Genomic DNA, 21,632 nt, shown 5'->3' with positions numbered 1-21,632 from the left:
ATACATTTTATATATGAAGTTACTAATGACATTTTCTTTATTTTCGTCAATATTATTGGAATACAATTTATCACAATAATATAGGTAAAAAGTATAATTGTTTTAGCATGTCATATCAGTTTCGTGACTAAAGGTAAAATTTGTAAGTTTTTTTAAAAAATTATGGATAAAATGTGCAAAAATAATTTGTTAGAGATAAAATTCGTTAAAAATTATAACAATTAAGAGTAAAAAGGATAGTTAAGTCTTATATAAATTTAATTTAAAATAGAAATAAGAGAGAAAAAAATAAAAGTAATTTAAGATGGATTAAAGAAACTCTTTTATTCTAATTACAAAAGCAGCGTGTGAAATATATATCTACAAGAGAATGAAGTGAATATTATATATATATATATATATATATTATCATCCTATCATAAATCATAAATTTATTGACTCTTATATTATTTTCTCTTGTTTGATATGGTGTAGGGAAATAATTTAGGACGGCTGAAAATAATTTTAAAAACAATGAAGTGTACTATGATATTTCTTGCATATTTTTATTCTCTTTTTATCTTTTTTCTCACATTTTCTTCTGGATGTGTTTTGGATGTGTTTGATTGTAAAAAGAGAGAGAGGGAGAGACAGAATGAAAGATATAAAAAATAAAATAAAAATTAAAATGAGTTGGTAAGAAAAAATAAAAGTAAAAAAATTAATAATTTATGAAAATACTATTCTACCATTGTAGCTAAAACAACAACCAAGACTAGAAGCACACTAGGTGTTAGGAGGGCTAAACTAAAAAAAAAAATTGAACAATACCTTTTTTTTTTTTTTTTTTACAAATCAGATCACTTTTGAGAAGAAATCTTATTCAGTAGTGGGATCATAAATAATTTATCTTCTTTGGTACAAAACCACTCTCCAATACTATTTTTCCTTCTCTTCCCTCCTCTTTCTCTCTTTCTTAGCAAACCACTCCTAACACTCTCTTTGGTAGAGTAAGAGAAATAAGATAGATAAAAATAAAGAATGTGAGTAAAAATATATAGAGATATAAATTAAAAATCAAATGAGCGAAAATAATACAATTAATCCTACCAATTTTTAAATTATTTTCATCTTCTTTATTTTCCATCTTTCAAATATTAAAACTTATAATTGGAGAAAGAATTTTATTAGTCATAACAATCGTATTCAACTTAAGTATAATTGTTTCCCATAAAAATGATACATATAATCAATCAATAATTTTTTTCTCTTTATTTCTGTTTTCTTATCCCATTATATCATCAATCAAATTAATTATTTATCTCTTATATTTTCCCTTTTCTATCGTCCAAAGAAACATTTTTCTAAAAATTAGCAAGAGTGAGTGAGACTGTAACAGAGACACAGAATAATAGATACTCGGTAAGATTGTGGCATTGTTCAGACTTCAGAGACTCTTGGACGCATAAATGATTATTTTTTTATAAATATAAAATAAATTTACACTGACAGGATTCATTTATTTCATTATAACTTACTTCTTTTGGCTTTAACAGGATTCATTATAACTTACTTCAAAAGCAAAAAACAAAAAAAACAGTATTCATTATAACTGAGAATTTGCACTGACAGAAACAGAAAAATATATTTAAAATATATATGACGTCATAAATTGAGGTCACCTAGAATGCCCTCTTGGTTTGACAAGGACTACGTTTTTGGACTGATTTTGACGTGTGTGTTCTTTCTTTTCATTTTTATTTAAACATGCAACAAATACATAAAATAAAAAGAGTTTTGACATTTATAGTAATTTTATTTAAGGAGAAAGATCGTCTTTTTTTATGCAAAGACAATTATACCATTTGATTTAAAATAATAGGGTTAATCTAGGTAGGAACAAACTCAACTCACAAAAAAAATGAAAGTTAGAGATAATCTTGACACCTTTATAAGAGCATGAAACGATCTAATTTGCTTACTTCCGAATAAAACTCGCCATAAAGTTATGAAATTGAAGAAGCTTCTATCTAAGTTTGTGATTAATCCTCCAACTTATTGCATTATCAAAAACGTATTTTAATTGATTAGTACTAGACTTAAAAATTAGTCTAAAAATACCCATTATTTATTGTCATAAAAAAACAACAAAATGTCTACCTGCCACGTTGGTTATGAATATTCTCATTACCATTGGTCTCCAACCGTCAATTATACAACCAATTGACGTGTCAAAGAGCCCACGAAGACTATACTTTTCGCTCCAACTTGTTAAGTTTGAACGAATAAAACACTTTATATATTTAATAAGTAACTTTTTCTCATATGAATCATAACATGATACATTACATCTTTTATTTCTTTCCTATTTAAGTAACTTTTTTTTATCATCATCATGTTCATGTAAATTATTTACTAATCTGTTGATAATTAACGCTCGTCAGAAATTTATATCTTTAGTAGGATTTGTTTACCACATTTTTTATCTAAAAAATTTAAATTCAATAATTTACTTAAGAATTCATTCCTAATAAGCTAATACCACTCAAACCACCAAGATGTTAGTTACAATTTGAATATTTATCATTATAATATATAAAAATATACTTTTTTTTTCTTTCTTTTATACTATCTTTATATATTTAGGTGAGACAACAAATGTCGATGCAGTAGATAAAAAAGAAACTCATCTAAAATGTGGGTTCACTTAAACTTTTTGTTATTAAAAAAAAAAAAAGAAGAAGAAGAAAAAACTATCCAAGTGAATGAGCATATCGGATTTGACGGAGAATTATCTCTAGCTATATAAAGGAAGAGTGGGGGGGTTGGAAAACTAATAAAAAAACAGAGCAACTCTGTTTACTCATCTGGTGTTAGAATGGATAGTTCCTCTCATCAGCTCCTCCCCTTCAACGAAAACGACCCAGAAGACATGCTTCTCTATGGCATCATCACTTCATACCAAGAAAAAAAAGTGACCATCAACCAAGAGCAAGTGCATAAGAAGAGGAGCAGCTTCCGCGGCGTGCGGAGGCGGCCGTGGGGGAAGTTCGCGGCGGAGATAAGAGACTCCACGCGGCATGGCGTGAGGGTGTGGCTTGGGACATTCGACAACGCCGAGGCCGCCGCGCTGGCGTATGACCAAGCCGCATTCTCCATGAGGGGCTCCGGCGCGGTGCTCAACTTCCCCGTGGAGAAGGTGAAGGAGTCTCTTAGAGACATGAAGCTTGATGGATGCTCTCCCGTTGTGGCCTTGAAGAGGAGACACTCCTTGGCTGCTAAGAGGAAGAAGGAAGATGTCCTTGTTTTCCATGACCTTGGGGCTGATTATTTGGAACACTTGTTGATGTGCTCTGATCTACCTAGTACAACCATTGTTTAATCTTTCATGACTTGCCAACAAATAAGCTTCAGCTATTCAGATTTGTTATTGCTTATTTTTATTTAGTGTAATCAATAAAATTATACTTCTAAGTATTACTTGCTTGGTTAATATATCCTATGTACTTTTTTTTAGTGACCATGGTAATTATGGTCATTGATATTTCTTTCTTTTTTTTTTTTTTTTTGTGGTGACCATGATGGAGTTATATATCTTGCTGGCACCCGTTTCTTATGTTCTTTTGTTCTTGTATTTTATCATTTATCATTTGTTTTGGTAGAAAGAACATTTGTCATAATGTCATGTTACTGATGATCATATAATCTATATTTGAGTTTATCTTTTCGTTTTTGCACTTTCCCTTTAAGTGCAAAATATGTAATGGGACCTTTTTATTTTTTGCCGTCTTGTAAAGATGAACATACAATGAATAGCAGTGCTAGTGTGTAAATTAATTATAGTAGTATTACACTGGTCTCTTTTGGATAAATATATAAATTATTACAACTCTTCTACTTATTGTTTTAAAAAACGTAACTGAGCGTCTCTATTTTGTTTTTCTTTAATACACTTGATTAACTGACTTATTTTAAACTTTTACTGTTGAATTAAGACTTTTTATTTCTTAATAGGTATACACTAAGAACATGCTTGGGAGATAAATTTTGAAAGAAATAAATGAAAGAACAGGTTTTAGATTTTTAATAAATATTTTATAAAGAATTATTTTTTCTAAAAATAATTTCCTTATTCTTTTTATAGTAACAGAAATAAAATAACAAATTAATTTAACGTATTGATATTTTTTATTTTTATAAATTTTATGCAATTCTCTTAATTTAAACTGAAAAAAAACTGTCTTTCCTTCCTTTTCTTAAAATAATACTTTTTTTACAGACTATTCTTTCAATCATACAATAAGTGTATTCTCTCTCTACTTGATATTCAAAGATTAATTCCTCCATGAAAATTTAGTATAAAAAAATCCCTCCATAAAAAAATTCAATACTTGGTTGTCTCTTGTCGGACTTTTTATTCGCATTAAATTTAAACGAAATGAAGGTTCGGTGCAGGATTGAAATTAATATATAATTTGACCATTTAAAATACCATTTATCTTTTTGAATTCTAAATTAATAATAATATGTTCATAATTAATCATAAATCACTCTAAAAGTTTTTTTTTATAGGGAATCACTCTAAAAGTGATATAAAGAAAAAAAGTTTCCCTTAATATACTAAATTATAATATATTTCATCTTTAAAAGTTATACTCCATCCACTACTTTTGAAAAAATTATTTGTATCTTTTTATAAGATTTTTTTTTTAATTTTTAGATTTACTTAATTATTTTTTCTTCAAACATTAATGAATAATTATGTGAATAGAGAGATAATAAAAGAATAATTTTGAAATAATAGTATAAATAATTAATAAATTTAATATAATTAATTAAATTAATTATTTTTCTTAAAAAACAAAAAAAATATGAATTAGTTAAAAAAAATCTTATAACTAAGTATGGAGGGAGTAATTTCTAAAATTAAAAGAAAATATAATTTAAACATTCATCAGGTAAGAGTTTGCTTTTCTAAATTAGTTAAGGTGACTGTAGATTTAGCTCATATCACATTTTAAGTCAATTTGGGATGGTTCAATTCTGCACGATTTAAGCCACGCGTAACATGCACGGTGTTTCTTATGACTTTTGGCGTCAATTTTGTCTTCAAGCGTGCAAAATTTCAGACTTCTAGCATGGAAACAATTTAATGCAGTAATTTGTGAAGAAGCAAGACAAGAAAATAGTGTTTTATGTGATAATTTTATAATGATAATAATCATAAAAAATTATCAACTCAACATTGATTAACATAAGTGATAATACTTTAAATTTCTTATTCAGATTATTCAAATTTAAAATCGGGATACATATTAAATTAGTATTGAAACCATTACAATATAAGGTGTTTTGGTAAAAGAAAGAATAAGAAAAAAAATACTAATAGAATAGAGTATTTAAATTTTTTTAAAACAAAACTGAAATGCATTAAAAAAAATAAAAATAAATAAATTATTCGACCATTAACTCATGACAACACATAACAACGATGATTTAGATAATATATATATATATATATATATATATATATATATGTGTGTGTAATTTTTAATATTAAATATTTTATACCAATATCATAATATAAAATAAAAAGTTATTACAAAAATTCCAAGTAATGTTTGATCGATGATGGAAGATAATAGGACCCAATTGATTAACACTTGTATTTTTTTTTAACATGGTATATGACGTGGTACATGCTTCCTTTTCATGATGAGTATGGCAAGCATAGGTCATCAAACTTCTCTCTCTGTATGGTTCTGCTCAAAACAAGTGGCATAGATAGCTTGCCATGGTTGGAGGCTAGGTTTGTCTCTCGTGACCATAACTAATTATTTGCAAAATAAAGACTCGAAAACACATTGGTGTGAGAATGGGACCCAAGTGCCAAGGTTTACTTGACGAAAAGGGAATTAAAAATAGCAAGAAAAGGAGAAAAAAAAATATTAGTATTTCATCAGCAATATCAGTTTGTGTAGAAAATGAAAAAGGAAAGGGGAAGGAAAGAGCCCTACTAAGTTGGTGAGATATCTAAAAATGTTATCAAATCCCAACCTGGTTAGTTTAATATTAAACTCTTCTATTGGCCAACTTTTAGAGTCCAACTTTGAAACAAAAGAAGCTTCTTCTGGCAATTGATTTTGGTCTAATTGAAATGGTGGGATACTTGGACCAGAATCCGAAATCTTGTGACTTTTTTTAATTTTAATTCTCACGTGGGTTTTTCTTTATTATTATATACCTTTTTTAATGTTTTACCATTTTCTCTTGGTTTCTCGTTTCAGTGGTCTTAAAATGGAAAATATCAATTTTGTTGTCTTAGAGGAAACTTCCTGGATTTTAAGTGGCATACCCTCTACCTGTGAACTTCTACACAATTTTGGAATACATTTGATATATGGTTTCCCAAAGAAAATGTTATAAAGGTAACCAAAAATTAAAAGTTACATTCTTTTCAAGCAGATATACCTGATATTTATGCAGAATATTTTATCTTGATGATCTAAATTAAGTTATTTCCTCTTGGGTAAATTATGATGATAAATAAGAAGAAATAGCTAAATAGTTTTTATGCAATGCATTTCTGTACCATTCAACTTTTTCTTTTTTTATTAGTTTGAGTGGCTTCACATTGTCATTTGCAGAACAATCCCCAACATCTGCTAATTGCCACGTGTTTTATTATTATAATTTATCAACGATAAAATTTCAAGGTCATGGTCTCATAACAGGTCCAAGTCATGTGAAATGATCAAAATTAAGGTATTTGTTTCATATACGATTAGCATGGTAGTTTGGTATTTATTAGTGGAAATCCATGATTTAACTTTGATTTCCACCCCCGCATAATTAAGTGAATTTGGCTAACATTTCGAAAGAGAAGAACAAATGGTTCAAGTATTCTCATTATATGCTAATCATTAAATCACTAATTAAACTTTGACCCAGAGAAAATAACAATTGGGAGAAGTAGTCTAACGTGAGCTATTTAGAAATATCAAATATTTCGGCATGGGCTTATTCGGCTAGCCTTAATTAATAGACATGAGTTGGAAAATAGATTAGCCCATGGCTTATTCGGCTAGCCTTTTGTGCTAAATGATTGTCGAAGTTAGGCTTAAATGGCAAAATTGCAACTCGGGCTCCAAAGTCCAATTAATCTTTGAAGAAATTCAATTTTAAATGAAAACTCTTATTAATTTATTCACGAAAATGAGTGAGAATTTCTTGTATTGCACCATGCATAAGTTGCTCAAAAGAAAAGCAAGCATCACTAACAAACTATGCTGAAGTCCAGTCATTGGTCAGTGATAATCGCCATAAATTCCTATGTTTTCTTGTTATTTTGGACTAATTAATCATATGTCTTGTGCTTTTAAATTTTATTTATGCCCATTATTTGAGTAAAGTTTGAATAAAAAGCAAGGTTTAACTAGGATTTACTACTTCTAAAAAAAACTAGGATTTAGTAGTTAATGTCTTTTATGTTTAATCTTGATTTATTTTCTTGTGTTTTGTAGCAACTTCACCGAAGTAAGGACTGACCAATAGGATGTTATGGATCCATGGGATCGAAGTCCAGAGCCTTATAGGTTTTCTAGAGGAAAAATGTTTTTGGAAGTTTTGATGTCTTAAGATCTATGGGACCTGCATATCTTCTGTCAAACTAATAATATTTCTCTCAAATATGAGTCTCATTAGCATGATAGTATTTTCCTCAGATGAAAGTCATTATCATTCATAAATATTTTATGGTAACCATTAGAACTCATATATTCTAAATATTTGTACTGTCACTCCACTCATAAACACGTTTCTTAGATCCACCGTCAAAAAGACTTTTAATATAAGAAATTCTCAACACAAACTATGTTCAGATGCACTTACATTCCAACACACACTATGACTTTATATTGATTTTTATACAAGGTGTTTTTAATTTCCTTTGTACTTTGTAGATGCACACACAATATATATACTGGATCTATTTTCTCAAGTACAAATCTGATAACTTTACTTAAAACTCATAGAAACATAATCCAATTATACCAAAGTATAGTATATTCAAATTGATTGGGGATGGGAGTTTCACCCCTTATCCAAAATTCTCGTGGAACAATTAATTCTCAAAAAATAGACTTAATTGATTGTCCAAACATTTCGCATCAAATCAATTTGGCTGTAGAGTTAAAATTAGAAGTATTACTTTACTTAAAAATGGACTGATTTAATAAGAGAGATATTAGTTGGGTGTTAAATACAAAATTAAAGATACCTTATGGTTATAAAAAAAAGATCAATTGAAAGAAAACATAGGCAAATGTATAAATAGAATTAGCTTCACAGGCACAGACCTCCCTCCCCCACACTTGTTAGGACCATACAGCTTCCACTCAGACAGTTCACTTAACCAATTAACAAATTAACTTCCCTGCATGTCTAGTTAACCTCACCTCTCATGCATCATGCTCTTTATCAAACTATACCAATATATGCAAAACTTTCAAAAACTTTAGTAGTGCATACTTCCTTTACTCCGACCATATAGTTAATAGTTAATAGTTAATAATCACAAATTAGAGTTTCAATCTACTAGTGTGTGTAAGTGTCTTTGGCATCTCACTTATTCTCGCCTCAACATAAATGACAGGAGTAGCTATACAAAGTCTTGGTCAGGTGTATATCTCTAAAATGTTTTGTTTGATAAATTAGTATCAGTTTCCTTATAATTTTCTCTTCAATAAGTGCCCCTACATATTGTGTGGATTAATACTTAAAAAATATTTAAAATAGCAAATACATTTAATTTTGGAGTGCGAAGCTGCATTTTTTTTTTTGTTGAAAGGAGTGAAGCTTGTTAGATCCAAGTATATGAAAGTGTTAATATTTAACAAGTGACCCCTTTGTTTGTTATTGATCATGGACGTAATGATTAAGAAAATTTACAAGACTATCCCTATTTATCTTAATTTTATAATAAAAAAGTATTATATAATACAAGTTATAAAATAAAGCGAATTCGACGTCGTTTTTATAACCATTGGAAACATCAATTTTATAATTTTACAACGACGTACCTATTTACCCCTTTTTGTAAAGCGAATTCGACGTCGTTTTTAACAAAAACGTCGTTGAAATATTTGAGTTATATTTACTAAAGTGTCATTGCCTTATAAACAAAGACGTTGAAATATTTAAGTTATATTTGCAGTAGTATATTTTAGAACAATTGATTATCAGCCGTGGATATTTTTCAACAACAGCTATATGCAGATATAAAATGATAACTTGTACATTCAAACTATGCAACTGCCAATATTAGAAAGTCAAATTAATTAAACTTTGCAGCACAAGCTCATTCTCAAAGTCGTTTTCAAGAAATTTCAAAACTATTCAGTGCAAGAGTTAATTTGTGATATTGGTTAAAGCTTACGGTCTAGAAGGCACGCTAACCTCAATTTCTCTACTTACTCTCACTGACAGACAAGCCCTTTAATTTGTACATAAGTTTGGAAATAAAATAGGAGAGTATACAAGGTTTAGTTTATTACTAGAAGTAATAGCTAGGTAGCTTATATGTATTGTGTCTCTTTAAGTATTAGTTACTTTATTACAAGGTAATTTGAAAAGAGAATAGGCTTGGCGTATGTTAGGCTTAGTTTTGATTGTTCTAAAGTGAAGGAAGCTGGCACAACGACAAAGCTTTTTTTGGTAAAAAAAAACATTTTTGAATAAAATAAGTAATTTTTTACTTTTCTAGTATGTTTGTCTAAATTGTATTTTTTTTATAAAAAAAATTAAGAAGCAAATTTTATCTACTTAAAAATCATTTTTTTTAAAAAAAAACTTTTTTTAAAGTTTAAACAAAGTGGTCGATCATAAGTCATAACCATTGATTAAAATATCAACATTTAAGATTGTAATTAAATACATCGATATACATAACGAACTATGAAAGCACTTTGTAAAGTTAAGCTTAATCCATTTCTCAAATGTAAGGTCTTAGGGTGGTTTAGCTACTTCATTTAAGTCCTTTCGTAAGGCTTTGGTTTTGTTTAGCCTCCGCAAAATTTAGTATTAGCCTTTTTTTTAATTTAAAAGAATTTGTAAATAAATCAACAAAACTTACTCTTGTACATAAGATAATTAATTTAAACTTACATGTAAGTTAACGAATTTAAATTTTTAAATATATAGAAGAAAACAAATTTAATTAGTTAGTGACTGAATTTAGTGATGTAAATGATTTTTTCTTCACTAATTTTATTTCTCACAGTATTCACAAATCTCATTATAAAAAATTTAATCCATTCTTCTTCTTCTTATTATTATTATAAACCAATCTATATATTAGATCAAAATAACTTCTTGAATAACTTATAACCTAACATATTTACTCTTTTAGGAAAAATTTGACTAAATTATTTAATAAATAGATTTCACTATGCCTGTGAGTTAATATAAATTAGGTCATAAAGCTCGTATTAAGCAACTTGATCTATTCCTACCTTTGAATGAGAATTAAGGAATGGACAATCTTAGCCAATTCATTATCAACTGTTTCCTCTCCTATGCTTTAAGTTCTCCGCTTCCCTAACAAGCTTTTTGGATTGAAATGAAAATGTTAGCAATACATTTTTTTAATGAACTGCACTATTTTCTATTGATTAAAATTTGTTGAAAATCATAAAAATTAGTAAGTCTTAATTACTTATTTAATTAGTATCATTCATGATAATTTCATATTTTTCAATAAATGTTAACCAATAACCATAAATGTTTTGAAATATTTATTATGCTAAGCATTCCTTAGACTGAAATTAATTAAGTCCCTCTTCTTGTAACAAATCAAGATTTAGTTAGTGTAAAATTAGTAAATAGTTTGGAATTATGTGATCTGATCAATATTCATCTGATATATTATTAATTTTATTATCTCAAATTAAAAATTATGATTATATTTAGTAAAATTAACTAAAAAATTAGCTATAAGCTATCTGGTAAGTAAAAGTTATAAAATTATCTTTTTGAATCATAAATATTTAGTAAAATTATATATTGAAGTAATGAACATGTAAAATTATATAATGAACATATTTATGTAATGTTTTTATAAAAATTTTAATTTAATTTTCTTGATAAAAATATATTTTGTAGTATTTATAATTTTTCATTAAATTAATTTTAAACACTTTTTATTTATAAAATATAAAAAAACTACATTAACTTATTATATATCACAGTCAATATCATATATAATGAAAAAGTAAAAAGGAGAAAATCCTATCCTATGTAAAAAAAGGTAATTTTTTTTACCTTAAATAGAAAAGATTAAAAAAAATCTAATAAATGTGTGAGGACAAAAAGTGAATGAATATAAATACATAAAAGGTAAAAGTTAGCATTTTAATAAATATTATTTTAAGTAGTGTTTCAAAAATGTTAAAAATCATTAACATATACTTGTTTACCAAGCTGTGAAACAAGATTTTCATCTAATAAAAAAATTAAAAATTAATTAAAATATTTTATTAAACATATTCATTAGTTATGTGAAGATTGACCAAAATCATATGATGTTGAGAATGTAATAGTTCTGTGAAAAGAAAAAAATGGAATAATTAATTCATCTACTTCATGCAGTCTTTTCCCATGCATTTAATTACATTCTAAACGGTTGATGTGTGTGTTTTCAAATGCCGTTTTATTTTGTATTTTTTTTTTCTGATACTTAAGTATATTCTGAGTTGATGGTTGATCCTTTGGATGAGCACTCTTAAATAGCTCGGCTTAAATGCTTTTTAAAATTTGTGTTGCCAAAGTGTCCTAAAGTGAAGCAACATCCAGAGATTGAATATATATAACGCATGCATATTTTTAGTTTCATAAATTAAACATTGCACACACGCACTAATGTACATACTCAAGATCAACGATGAAGGAAATACGTAATAATTCATTTCATAAATAATAGTTTGTCACCCTAGTTGACAAAGCTGCAAAGAAAATTAAGGAAATGATAACATATATGATTGCATACATGTAGCATGTGCATCTTTATTTCAACCAAATACAAAGCCAAAGTGACCAAAGCAAAAACAACCACACTAATACAAGAAAATAACATCGGATTAATGCATGCCTTTATTTCAAGAGCCAAGAGATTGGACTCTAATTGATTAAACCATATACTCTAATATATTTTCACAAGAGTGCATGCATGGTAGTACGTAGCAGCTTCACTAGATTAATTAATTTCCCGAAGGAGGATGCTTCTTGTGGGGAGGCTTATAGTGACCATCCTTGTTTTCTACTTTCGAAGGTTCATTTTGTGTGGTAGGAGGCCAGTGTTTTTTAGGTGGGTAGTGATGGTGATGATCATGACCATCCTCCACCTCAGTGTTCTCCTTGTTTTCTACGTTTGAAGGTTCATTTTGTGTGGTTGGAGGCCAGTGTTTTTTTGGTGGGTGGTGGTGATGGTGATCATGACCATCTTCCACCGAAAGAAAACGACGATCAGCAAGGGAAGTAGTGGCCAGAAAAGCCATCCCTAGTATTACTAGGAGGAAAAGGGACATGTATTTGGGAGACATATTTTGGCTAGTATTACTTGGTTTTTCTATATGTTCTAGTGATGGTGCAAATACAAGAGCAATATCATGCCCACTTTATAGCGTTGTTCAACCTATCTTCTAATGAAACGTGTCATTTTTAATGCAATGTTGGTGGAACATTACAATCAAGGTTAAGATCTAGATTTTATTGTTTGACTTTTACTCATCTAATGAAATGAAGGATAAGGTTAATCCCAATTGAAATCAATGATCAGTTTGATGAAAGTTTGACCCATTCCTCAAATTGTCTTTGGCGTGGGATATTGAGGGTAGTAATTTTGTTATTTAATTTATTAGTGAGCATTTCTTTTATGGCTAGATTTTTTAGTCTTGCGACAAAAGAGAAAAAAAAATTTCATTTTTATTATGAAGAATAAAATAATTAATTTCATGTATATTTTTTTTACTTAAGTAAATAATAATTTTACCTTGAATTAATATTTAATCCTAGTGGAGGGGTAAAAAATATTTATTTTTATTTGACAAAAATTCTCTTTGAGTAAAAATATACATATACCCTCCTCTTACTCATTATCACACTCCCTCTCAATGATCCATTCATTTTTGTTTGTTAATTTTTTTCATTATCAAAATTTGCATTCATGTGTCAATTTTTATTTATCACCAATCTCATGAATTTGACTTACAATAATTTTTTTTTCATGGTCAATTGTTTCTTACATGTATGTGGTGTAGATAGGTATATCTATATTTTGGGTCATAAATGATTAGTAAAGGAGTAATGAGAGAGGTTTTGTTATGGAAATATGAGATATATAACATTTTTTTATAACATAATAAGGATATTTTAGTAATTATAATATATATTTCTAGGAAAAAATAATTTAATCAAACATATGTCTTCATTATTTCCAGGAATATAAAAATTTTTCCAACTGAATTTATAATTAACCGAACATATTTTTATCAAATACTCATGAATAACATTCCCAGTGAAATTAATATTGAATCATTCAGGTACTATCCGAGTTTTACCTTTTAGTCGAACTTTAAATTAATCAAAAAAAATTTCCTCTAATGAACTAGAGAGTTAAAAAAAAACATAACATACTAGCAAAATAAAATGTGATGAAGTTAAAAATTAAGTGGACATCCTAACCCATGTCAACTCTCTTTTTTAAGGTAGGAACTTTTGTGGTTGGAATAATTTTACTCAACTAACTAAATTAGACTCTCTTATTAACCATTTCAATTCTTAATCTCATGTACATTGAGTATGTTCGAAATATTTCAGTTAGTTTTTAACTTTTTTTATTAGTTGAAAAGTTTATTTAAATATTTGGTAAACAAATTTTTTTAGTAGTTTCTTAATAATTTCTAACGCTTTTTTAAATACTACTTGAAGTAATATTTTTTAAAATATTAATTTTTAACTTCTAACTTTTTATATTTTCTTTTCTTTTATTCTTAATACATTTATCAATTTTCATGATTACCTTTTTAAATAAAGGAAAAAGTATATGTTTAGTTTCCGAAGTTTCATATCATTCAATTTAGTCTATGTACATTATTAAAAATGTATTTTTAGTCCTCCCTTGCATATGATGTTGACGTTGTTTATTACGTGGCACATAGATTATATGTTGGTAATTTTTTTTATAAATGTGATAATTTATTATTCCAGGAGGTATTTTGAATTAAAAATTTTATAGAAACTAAATGTTTTATTTTTGAAGAGAATCAAAATAGAAAGAAACTTCACTCTTGCTCGATTGCTTTCTTCGTGCGCTCGACTCTATACGAAATACAAAGAGGGACTCTCATCCTTATTCGAAAACTACAATCAATAAACAAACAAAATCAAAATAAGACACATGAACATATTTACAACACAAACTATGGACGAATGAAGGTGGAAACCAAAATAGAGATGAAGCCATTAAAAGTTAGGGTATGATGTGTTTGGGGGAGAGATTTGATAACTTCTTTTAAAATAAAAATAGTCAAATTTTCACATAATTTTAATTTTTTTAGAAAATAAAAAAAATACATTTGAGGATATGAAAGTTTAAGAACTAAAAATAATATTTAATAAAAGTATGTGAACTAAAAACATATTTTTTCCTTAAATAAATCACAATTTTATTACTCTTATATCATTTTACACTCTTTTGTTATCCCAACAACTAATTTTACCGAACACTTATAATATAATAATATAATTTTTCAGTTTCTGATTACCAACTTTCAGCTATTAACTAGGTTTTCAATTTCTAACTAACCCGTTTTATGAAAAGAAAATAAAGAAATACATCAATTAATCACAGCCACCAAAGAAAATTCTTTGACGCGTTCATTTGTGATTAGAATTTACTATTTTGAGAGATTTGCTTGGCCCCATAGTGTGGCAAGTGCAATCCAAGGAGTTCTTTGAATTTCATGTTCCTCATCATTTTTTTTCTAAATCAGATATATCTTTTAAGGGAAATTCTATTTGAATTGGATAACTAGGATCAAGAGGAGATAAAACTATTTAACACAATTGATCTAGGTGCTTGATGATACTGTAAATTCACACTTACTACAAATTAAGAAATAAAAGAAATACTAATAAAAATAATTGAAATTAATCCAGTCAAAAAAGAAATTGATTGGAATTAATTTATGAAAAATTACATAACTTTGTGGGTCTAACCTCATGAACTATACTCATAATTTTATAGTTCTTAAAAAAATAAAAACAAATAATAAAGAGTATATGAGAAAGAATACTTAAATATTATGCAGTAATCACTAACACCACTAAACCACACTTCACTTTGCTCTTCATTCGCTATTAATTCCCTCAACTTATTCTTCATTCTTTCCTTCCCTCCATAATGAGTCTTTATATGTGTTATAGTTTTGTTTAAACTTTAAAGTCTACTCTTTCCTCCGACCGAATATATTCTTGTCCTTCCCAATTCAACTGCCACCACTCGTTTCCAAGAACCTCCAGCATTAACAGAACCAAAAGTGACCCTCAAAAGATTATATATATCAAAAACCAAAGCATCGATTCCCTTGTTTGAGTTGAAGTTATGTCCGTAGTTTTTGAGATATGATATGCTACTTATATAAGACTCAACAACATAAACTTCTTGGTCTTTATTCTTCTAAGCATTTTTTTCTCCTCTTGCTTTGATCTTGTTCTTTGCTTAAATTTCTTATCTTTGAGTAGCCAAAGGAATGGAACGTGGGGTTCTTGATGGTATCATCAATAGGCTGCTTCAAGTCAGAGGGAGACCTGGGAAACAGGTTCAGCTTTCAGAGGCAGAAATCAGGCAACTTTGTGCGGTTTCCAGAGATATCTTTTTGAAGCAGCCCAATCTATTGGAACTTGAGGCCCCAATTAAGATATGCGGTATCTATTTGCCAACCCCATTTTATTTTTCTTTATGTTTTTTAGTCACTTATTAGTTTCTTAGTCAATTTTAGTATATCACTATGCTTTATATATAATATGCTGATATTAGAATCTATACATGACTTCATGTATATTATTTAAATCTCCAATACTAGACTGATCCTACTAGGCTTATGTCTTGCATATACGATGTGACAAAAAAATAGATTGAAAGAAATAATAAATGTTAATGGGTGTTTATAGGTGTCCAAAATAAAAAATACTATTCTATTTTATGTATGTGTATTAAATAAAGATAAAAAAGTAAGAGATAAAGATGACGATTAATTATTTTGCATGTCTTCATTTTTATACAAAATTTTCAATTAGGTTTCTAAACCTATTTTTTCTTCTTTTAATTAGGTTTCTAAACTTTTATTTTGTTTTCATTTCAGTCCTCATTTCAAATCTTCCTTATGAAAAATTAATCACAAACACCTTATTAGAGGTACAAATAGTAGATTAGTACTTTTGAAGTATATTATAAACACAACTGAATTAATTGTGAAAGATTTCTACAAAGTCTCAACCTCAGCATGTTAATTCAATTCAAATAGTCTATCACAAGCCTAATTGTTTGGTCATGGAGAAAGTTGAAACTCTCACAACTGATTAAGTTCATTGTATGTACGTGTTTGTAGTTAATTTTTAACTAGGACAATTAGACATGAGGATCCAATCGGAAAAAAAAGTTCAAATACCCAATTAAAAGAAAAAAAATCAGGGAAAGAATGAAATTTTATAAAAATATGAAGAACTACATATTAATTTAACCTAAAAATAATTTATATACATGTCAATTTTTTATGCTCAAATAATTGAACTGAACAAAATATTGTCCATGGTTGCTTTAATTTATCAGCAAATGGAAGTAAACATAATTGTTGGATATTAGAGTGCTACTGATTGTAGAGTTGAGAGTATCGGGTCTTTATTAGAATATTTAGAAGATGCGTTGATCTAAATTGAAGAACGGAAGCAATTCATGTCTCTTAAACATCAGGTCCTGGATTTTATCTCGAGATTAACAAGTAAGAAAAAGAATATGGTTAAGAAGGGTTTTCACTTTAGCACCTAACAGTAGTTAGGGATTAAAATCTCTTACCTGTTGAGTGGAAGAATAGTCAGAATACTCTAGGAAACCAAAACAGTTAGAAAATTTAGATTCTGAGATAACCTCTAAAATTTCTGGGGCTTAGTTATACAACTTATATTTTACTTTTTGGGAATGTTAAGTTGTCACTTCTGCTTCTTGTTTGTTGTACAAGTTTTGAATCATCCACTTTAGATTTCTTGATTGCTTCACAAAATTATTCTCAGTTCAACTTTTGATATATTCTCGAAACTTTATATCTATACCAACTACCCTGCACCAAAATTATCTTCACTATGAATTTAATTAAGCAAAATTCAAGAAAATAGATGTCATGAAGAGGTGAATATGTGAAGGCCCAAAATGAAGTATACTAATTAAATGATATCTGTTTAGGGAATGAAACTGCCTCTTCTACTTTCTAGGCAAATGTATTGCAGAATTTCACTTATAAATAATAAGACAAGAAATTTGCGCCTTCACAATTTAAGTATCTGATTGAGAAGCTCTGTTTGTTGGTATATTTTTACAATATACAATGTATTCAATGTATTTAAGCTGAAGGGTATTTAGTCAATGAGTTCTTGAACTACATGTTTTTGTGCAATTTTAACTGAAGATGACCAAACACACCGTGTTCATCGCCCATTTTCATTGTTAAATGCATCAAAGTTGCTCCAAGGGCAATGCCATGAAATGCCAGTTTTATTTACTCTGTTTCCAGAATTAATAACTATGGTTACCTGAATTCCTTCGTTGGCTAGTAGGTACTGCTTAAACTTCGTTTATTTTCATTTCATATGTTACAGTTTTATGCCAATCTTCTCATTAAGAGACTAGTGGCTATGAAGTCCATCTTCAAATGGTAATTTTTCTTAGGATTATGGCAAAATGGCACATGATTTTCTTCAGTAAAAAAAAAAATCTTTATTAATACAAGGTAGGAACTAATATTATTGTTTCATATCACTATGTTACCAGGAGACATCCATGGTCAATATTCTGACCTTCTGAGACTATTTGAGCATGGTGGATTTCCTCCTCGCTCCAACTACTTATTCTTAGGCGATTATGTCGACCGTGGAAAGCAAAGCCTTGAAACTATGTGTCTTCTTTTGGCCTACAAGATAAAATACCCTGAGAACTTCTTCCTTCTTAGAGGCAACCATGAATGTGCTTCTGTAAACCGCGTATACGGCTTCTATGACGAATGCAAACGAAGATTCAATGTCAGGCTGTGGAAAATATTCGCAGATTGCTTCAACTGCATGCCTGTGGCAGCTATCATTGAAGAAAAGATTTTCTGTATGCATGGTGGACTCTCTCCTGAATTGCACAATCTAAGTCAGATTAGTAGTTTGCCGCGTCCAACAGAAGTACCTGAGAGTGGTCTACTATGTGATCTCTTGTGGTCTGATCCTAGTAAAGACATTGAAGGTTGGGGAGAGAACGACCGTGGAGTTTCATATACTTTTGGTGCTAGCAGGGTCACAGAATTTCTTGGAAAGCATGATCTAGACTTGATTTGTAGAGCACACCAGGTTTCATATGCATTTTTTTTTTGTGAAGTTTGAGTATGCAATTGTAGAAAGAGTTCAAGTATAGCATAAACTTCTTGTGTGTTTTCTTTTGTAGGTTGTTGAAGATGGATATGAGTTTTTTGCCAATAGACAACTTGTGACTATCTTTTCTGCACCTAACTACTGTGGAGAATTTGACAATGCTGGAGCAATGATGAGTGTTGATGAGACACTCATGTGCTCTTTTCAGATACTAAGGCCTGCGGAACACAGAAAGCCTAAGTTTGCTTTTGGGAGCAAAACTACATTCAAGGCTAGTACTTCTAACAAAAATCTTGGTATTTTAGTTCTTGAATCCAGAATTTGCAATGATAAATGATTGAAACATTTTTTTGGTAGTTTCTTCATGTTGTTGCTAATGACATAAGGTGAGATTACTGACTAGTATAACTATATTCAGGAAAGATTATTGGCACACAATTTGCTGTAGGGAATGGTGGGAGTGGTTTCTGGGCATAATTAGTCATAAATGATTTAATTAAAGCTGACCAGTTCTCTGATTTGTACCTGACCATATTAAAATTGTTATTTTGCAATGTTTCTGAAATTACAGATTCTGTAAAGATCAAAAACATGTATTGTATCTGACATGCCCTCATATATATGATATATGAATGTCATAGTCTAAATTATATTCTTAAGTTTATACATGCAAATGACCAAACAGACACTTTTAAGATAACTTTTAGTCTTAACGATTTTCTTGATTCAGATTTTGGTCTCTATTATTTATTATTTTTTGTCATAGAGGCATAGACCCCAAACTTTTCACACCCTTATAAATCTTGGTCCCTGAGGGACCAGCACTTCTATAAATTAACTATAAGAAGTCAAGGACCAATCTTTTATCAATATGGACCATTTACTTTTAGATAAATCAAAACCATAACAAGACCAAAACCCAAATATAGGAGCCAACACTCATTCTTACGGACCAAAAGCCAAATAAGTGAAAATATAGAAACCTAAATCCAAACTAGAGAAAACTGGGAAATTAAATGTAGTAATAGAAAAAAGGTTTATGTAACTAGAGGAAGATCTACATTAGTTAAACCAAGGGGTCTCTAACTCGGTTGGTTACTTAATTAAACAAAGTGTGTAAATGTTATAAATCTTTTGATACTTATATTTGATTCTTGCAGATAAAATTTTTAGCTAAGAGTAGTTTTGCATATAATATATGAATATATAGTAATTCACCCTACTAATATTATCTCAATATTTTGATAAAATGATAGAAAATAAGCTAGATTATGTTAAATTTAGTTTAAATCAATATATTTATGATTATTGAAGTTTAACAAGTACTAAAGAATATCATGTTTATTATTGATTTTAACTGTGATATTTGCACATTATTGTCAATAATCAATATACCATTGTCCATCACTTCCTTTGCCGACAATAAAACAAGAGAAACAACACATTCCAACTTTTAAATAAGAAAACTGCAAAAGTGGTTTATAGAATTTGGTGTGCAAATAACACAACCCTTGTTATTATGAGTGTGCATTAGGAAGACTAGCCTCTGACTGTTCGAAGCAGAGTGTTATTTTTTTTTTAGAAGAAAAGCAGAGTGTTATTAATATAGCTTAGCTGCAACAATTGCTCGTTGCAGATCATGAGTGTAATTGTCATTATATTTTTGCTATCCATTATAAAGAAGGCTTCTTAAATTGTCATACTGAATACGTCATTTATACAGTTGATGTTGGATTGATTATGTATGTCGAGTATCATGTTTCCAAAATCTATTTTTTATATACAATAGTGACACTAAAGTTAAAACCTATAATTTCGTGCATATTATATAACTAGAACATAGGCCAACCCTTGTGATTGATGTTTCCAAATCTATAATTAAGCATAGTTATATCTTCTAAATATGAATTAAGTATTGGATTTTGTTAAAATATAACTGCAAGAGTAGATGAGGAGAAAAAATAAATCATGAAGACAATTTTCTTGTTTGAATTTTGTATCTACTCGAATCCCATCAATTTCTTCTATATAAAACACCTGCACCATATGTTCTAAGTTGTTTTGCCATGCTTTTTTTCTTTTCAAACAGGCAATTCTTGATGCTGCTAGAGTATGACCCCATTGAGCTGACTTAGATCAATAAAGTTTGTAACATAGCAAAAAATTGACATGGACAAATTGATATCCGTGTTCACTTCAATGTGAAGGAAGGGTATTACAACTACCAATATAATGAAGAACGTAGGAATATTATCTCTGCTTTTTCTTTTCAAGTATAGCTGAAAGTGTTTTTCTGTGTTGGCGCATTCTCAATATGTACCATGTTGTCAACACAGATTTAGGGGGTCAGGTTTCATTTTTCTTTTCTTTCAGCTTTTTTATGTGAGAGACAGTTATGCAATTCTCCTTTTCATATCTCCTGTTGTATTATAAATGGCAGCATACTTTTCGACTTGCTTTCTAATTACTTTTTGGCTCTTACAACACTGCTTAAGGAATTAAACAAAAAAGACTTTTTTTTATTAGGACGTGTAAAATTATACCATTTATAATTTTTTTTATGTTTTCTTATGATTTTTATAATAAATATTTTTTTATTTTAATTATTTAACTAATGTCTTAAAAATTCTAATTGTGAAGACCCTTATTCTTATTCATTTTAATATTATCAATTTCAGCTTTAAATTGCCACCCACATGGCACCTGAATGAACTAACGCAGGATTATTTTAGGTTATACGTATAGTCTAAAAAAAATGTAGCTCTAAATTTATTTTTAGGAGTCGTGTAAATTATAAGAGAAGTGGTAGTAATACATTTTTCAATATTTTTTATTAGTTAAATTTATTAAAATAAAAAAATGTCTCACTTATTATTTAATAAACTCCACTTGTACTCTTATAACTTTCAATAAATTTTAATCAAAAGTGAAAAAAGTATTAAAAATAATGTGTTAGAAAGTATATTAGCATTTCT

At 28.7% G+C, this 21,632-nt stretch overlaps 2 protein-coding genes across 2 annotated transcripts; both read left to right on the top strand.

Moving 5' to 3' along the window:
- The first annotated feature begins 2,756 nt into the window (after positions 1–2,756).
- Positions 2,757–3,700, top strand: LOC114370564 (ethylene-responsive transcription factor 1B-like). The gene has a single exon (XM_028327951.1). The coding sequence runs from the start codon at positions 2,858–2,860 to the stop codon at positions 3,359–3,361; it is 504 nt and encodes a 167-aa protein (XP_028183752.1). The 5' UTR covers positions 2,757–2,857; the 3' UTR covers positions 3,362–3,700.
- Positions 3,701–15,361: 11,661 nt separating this feature from the next.
- Positions 15,362–21,179, top strand: LOC114370032 (serine/threonine-protein phosphatase PP1-like). The gene is made up of 4 exons (XM_028327325.1): positions 15,362–15,960; positions 18,077–18,636; positions 18,731–18,928; positions 20,747–21,179. Exons 1-4 carry the CDS (start codon positions 15,786–15,788, stop codon positions 20,771–20,773), a joined length of 960 nt encoding a protein of 319 aa, XP_028183126.1. The 5' UTR covers positions 15,362–15,785; the 3' UTR covers positions 20,774–21,179.
- Positions 21,180–21,632: the final 453 nt, after the last annotated feature.

Source organism: Glycine soja, chromosome 10, assembly GCF_004193775.1.
Source record: "Glycine soja cultivar W05 chromosome 10, ASM419377v2, whole genome shotgun sequence".
In the NCBI taxonomy this organism is placed as follows: Eukaryota; Viridiplantae; Streptophyta; class Magnoliopsida; order Fabales; family Fabaceae; genus Glycine; species Glycine soja.
The sequence above is the reverse complement of the archived record's forward strand: the minus strand, read 5'-3'. Positions and strand labels throughout refer to the sequence as shown.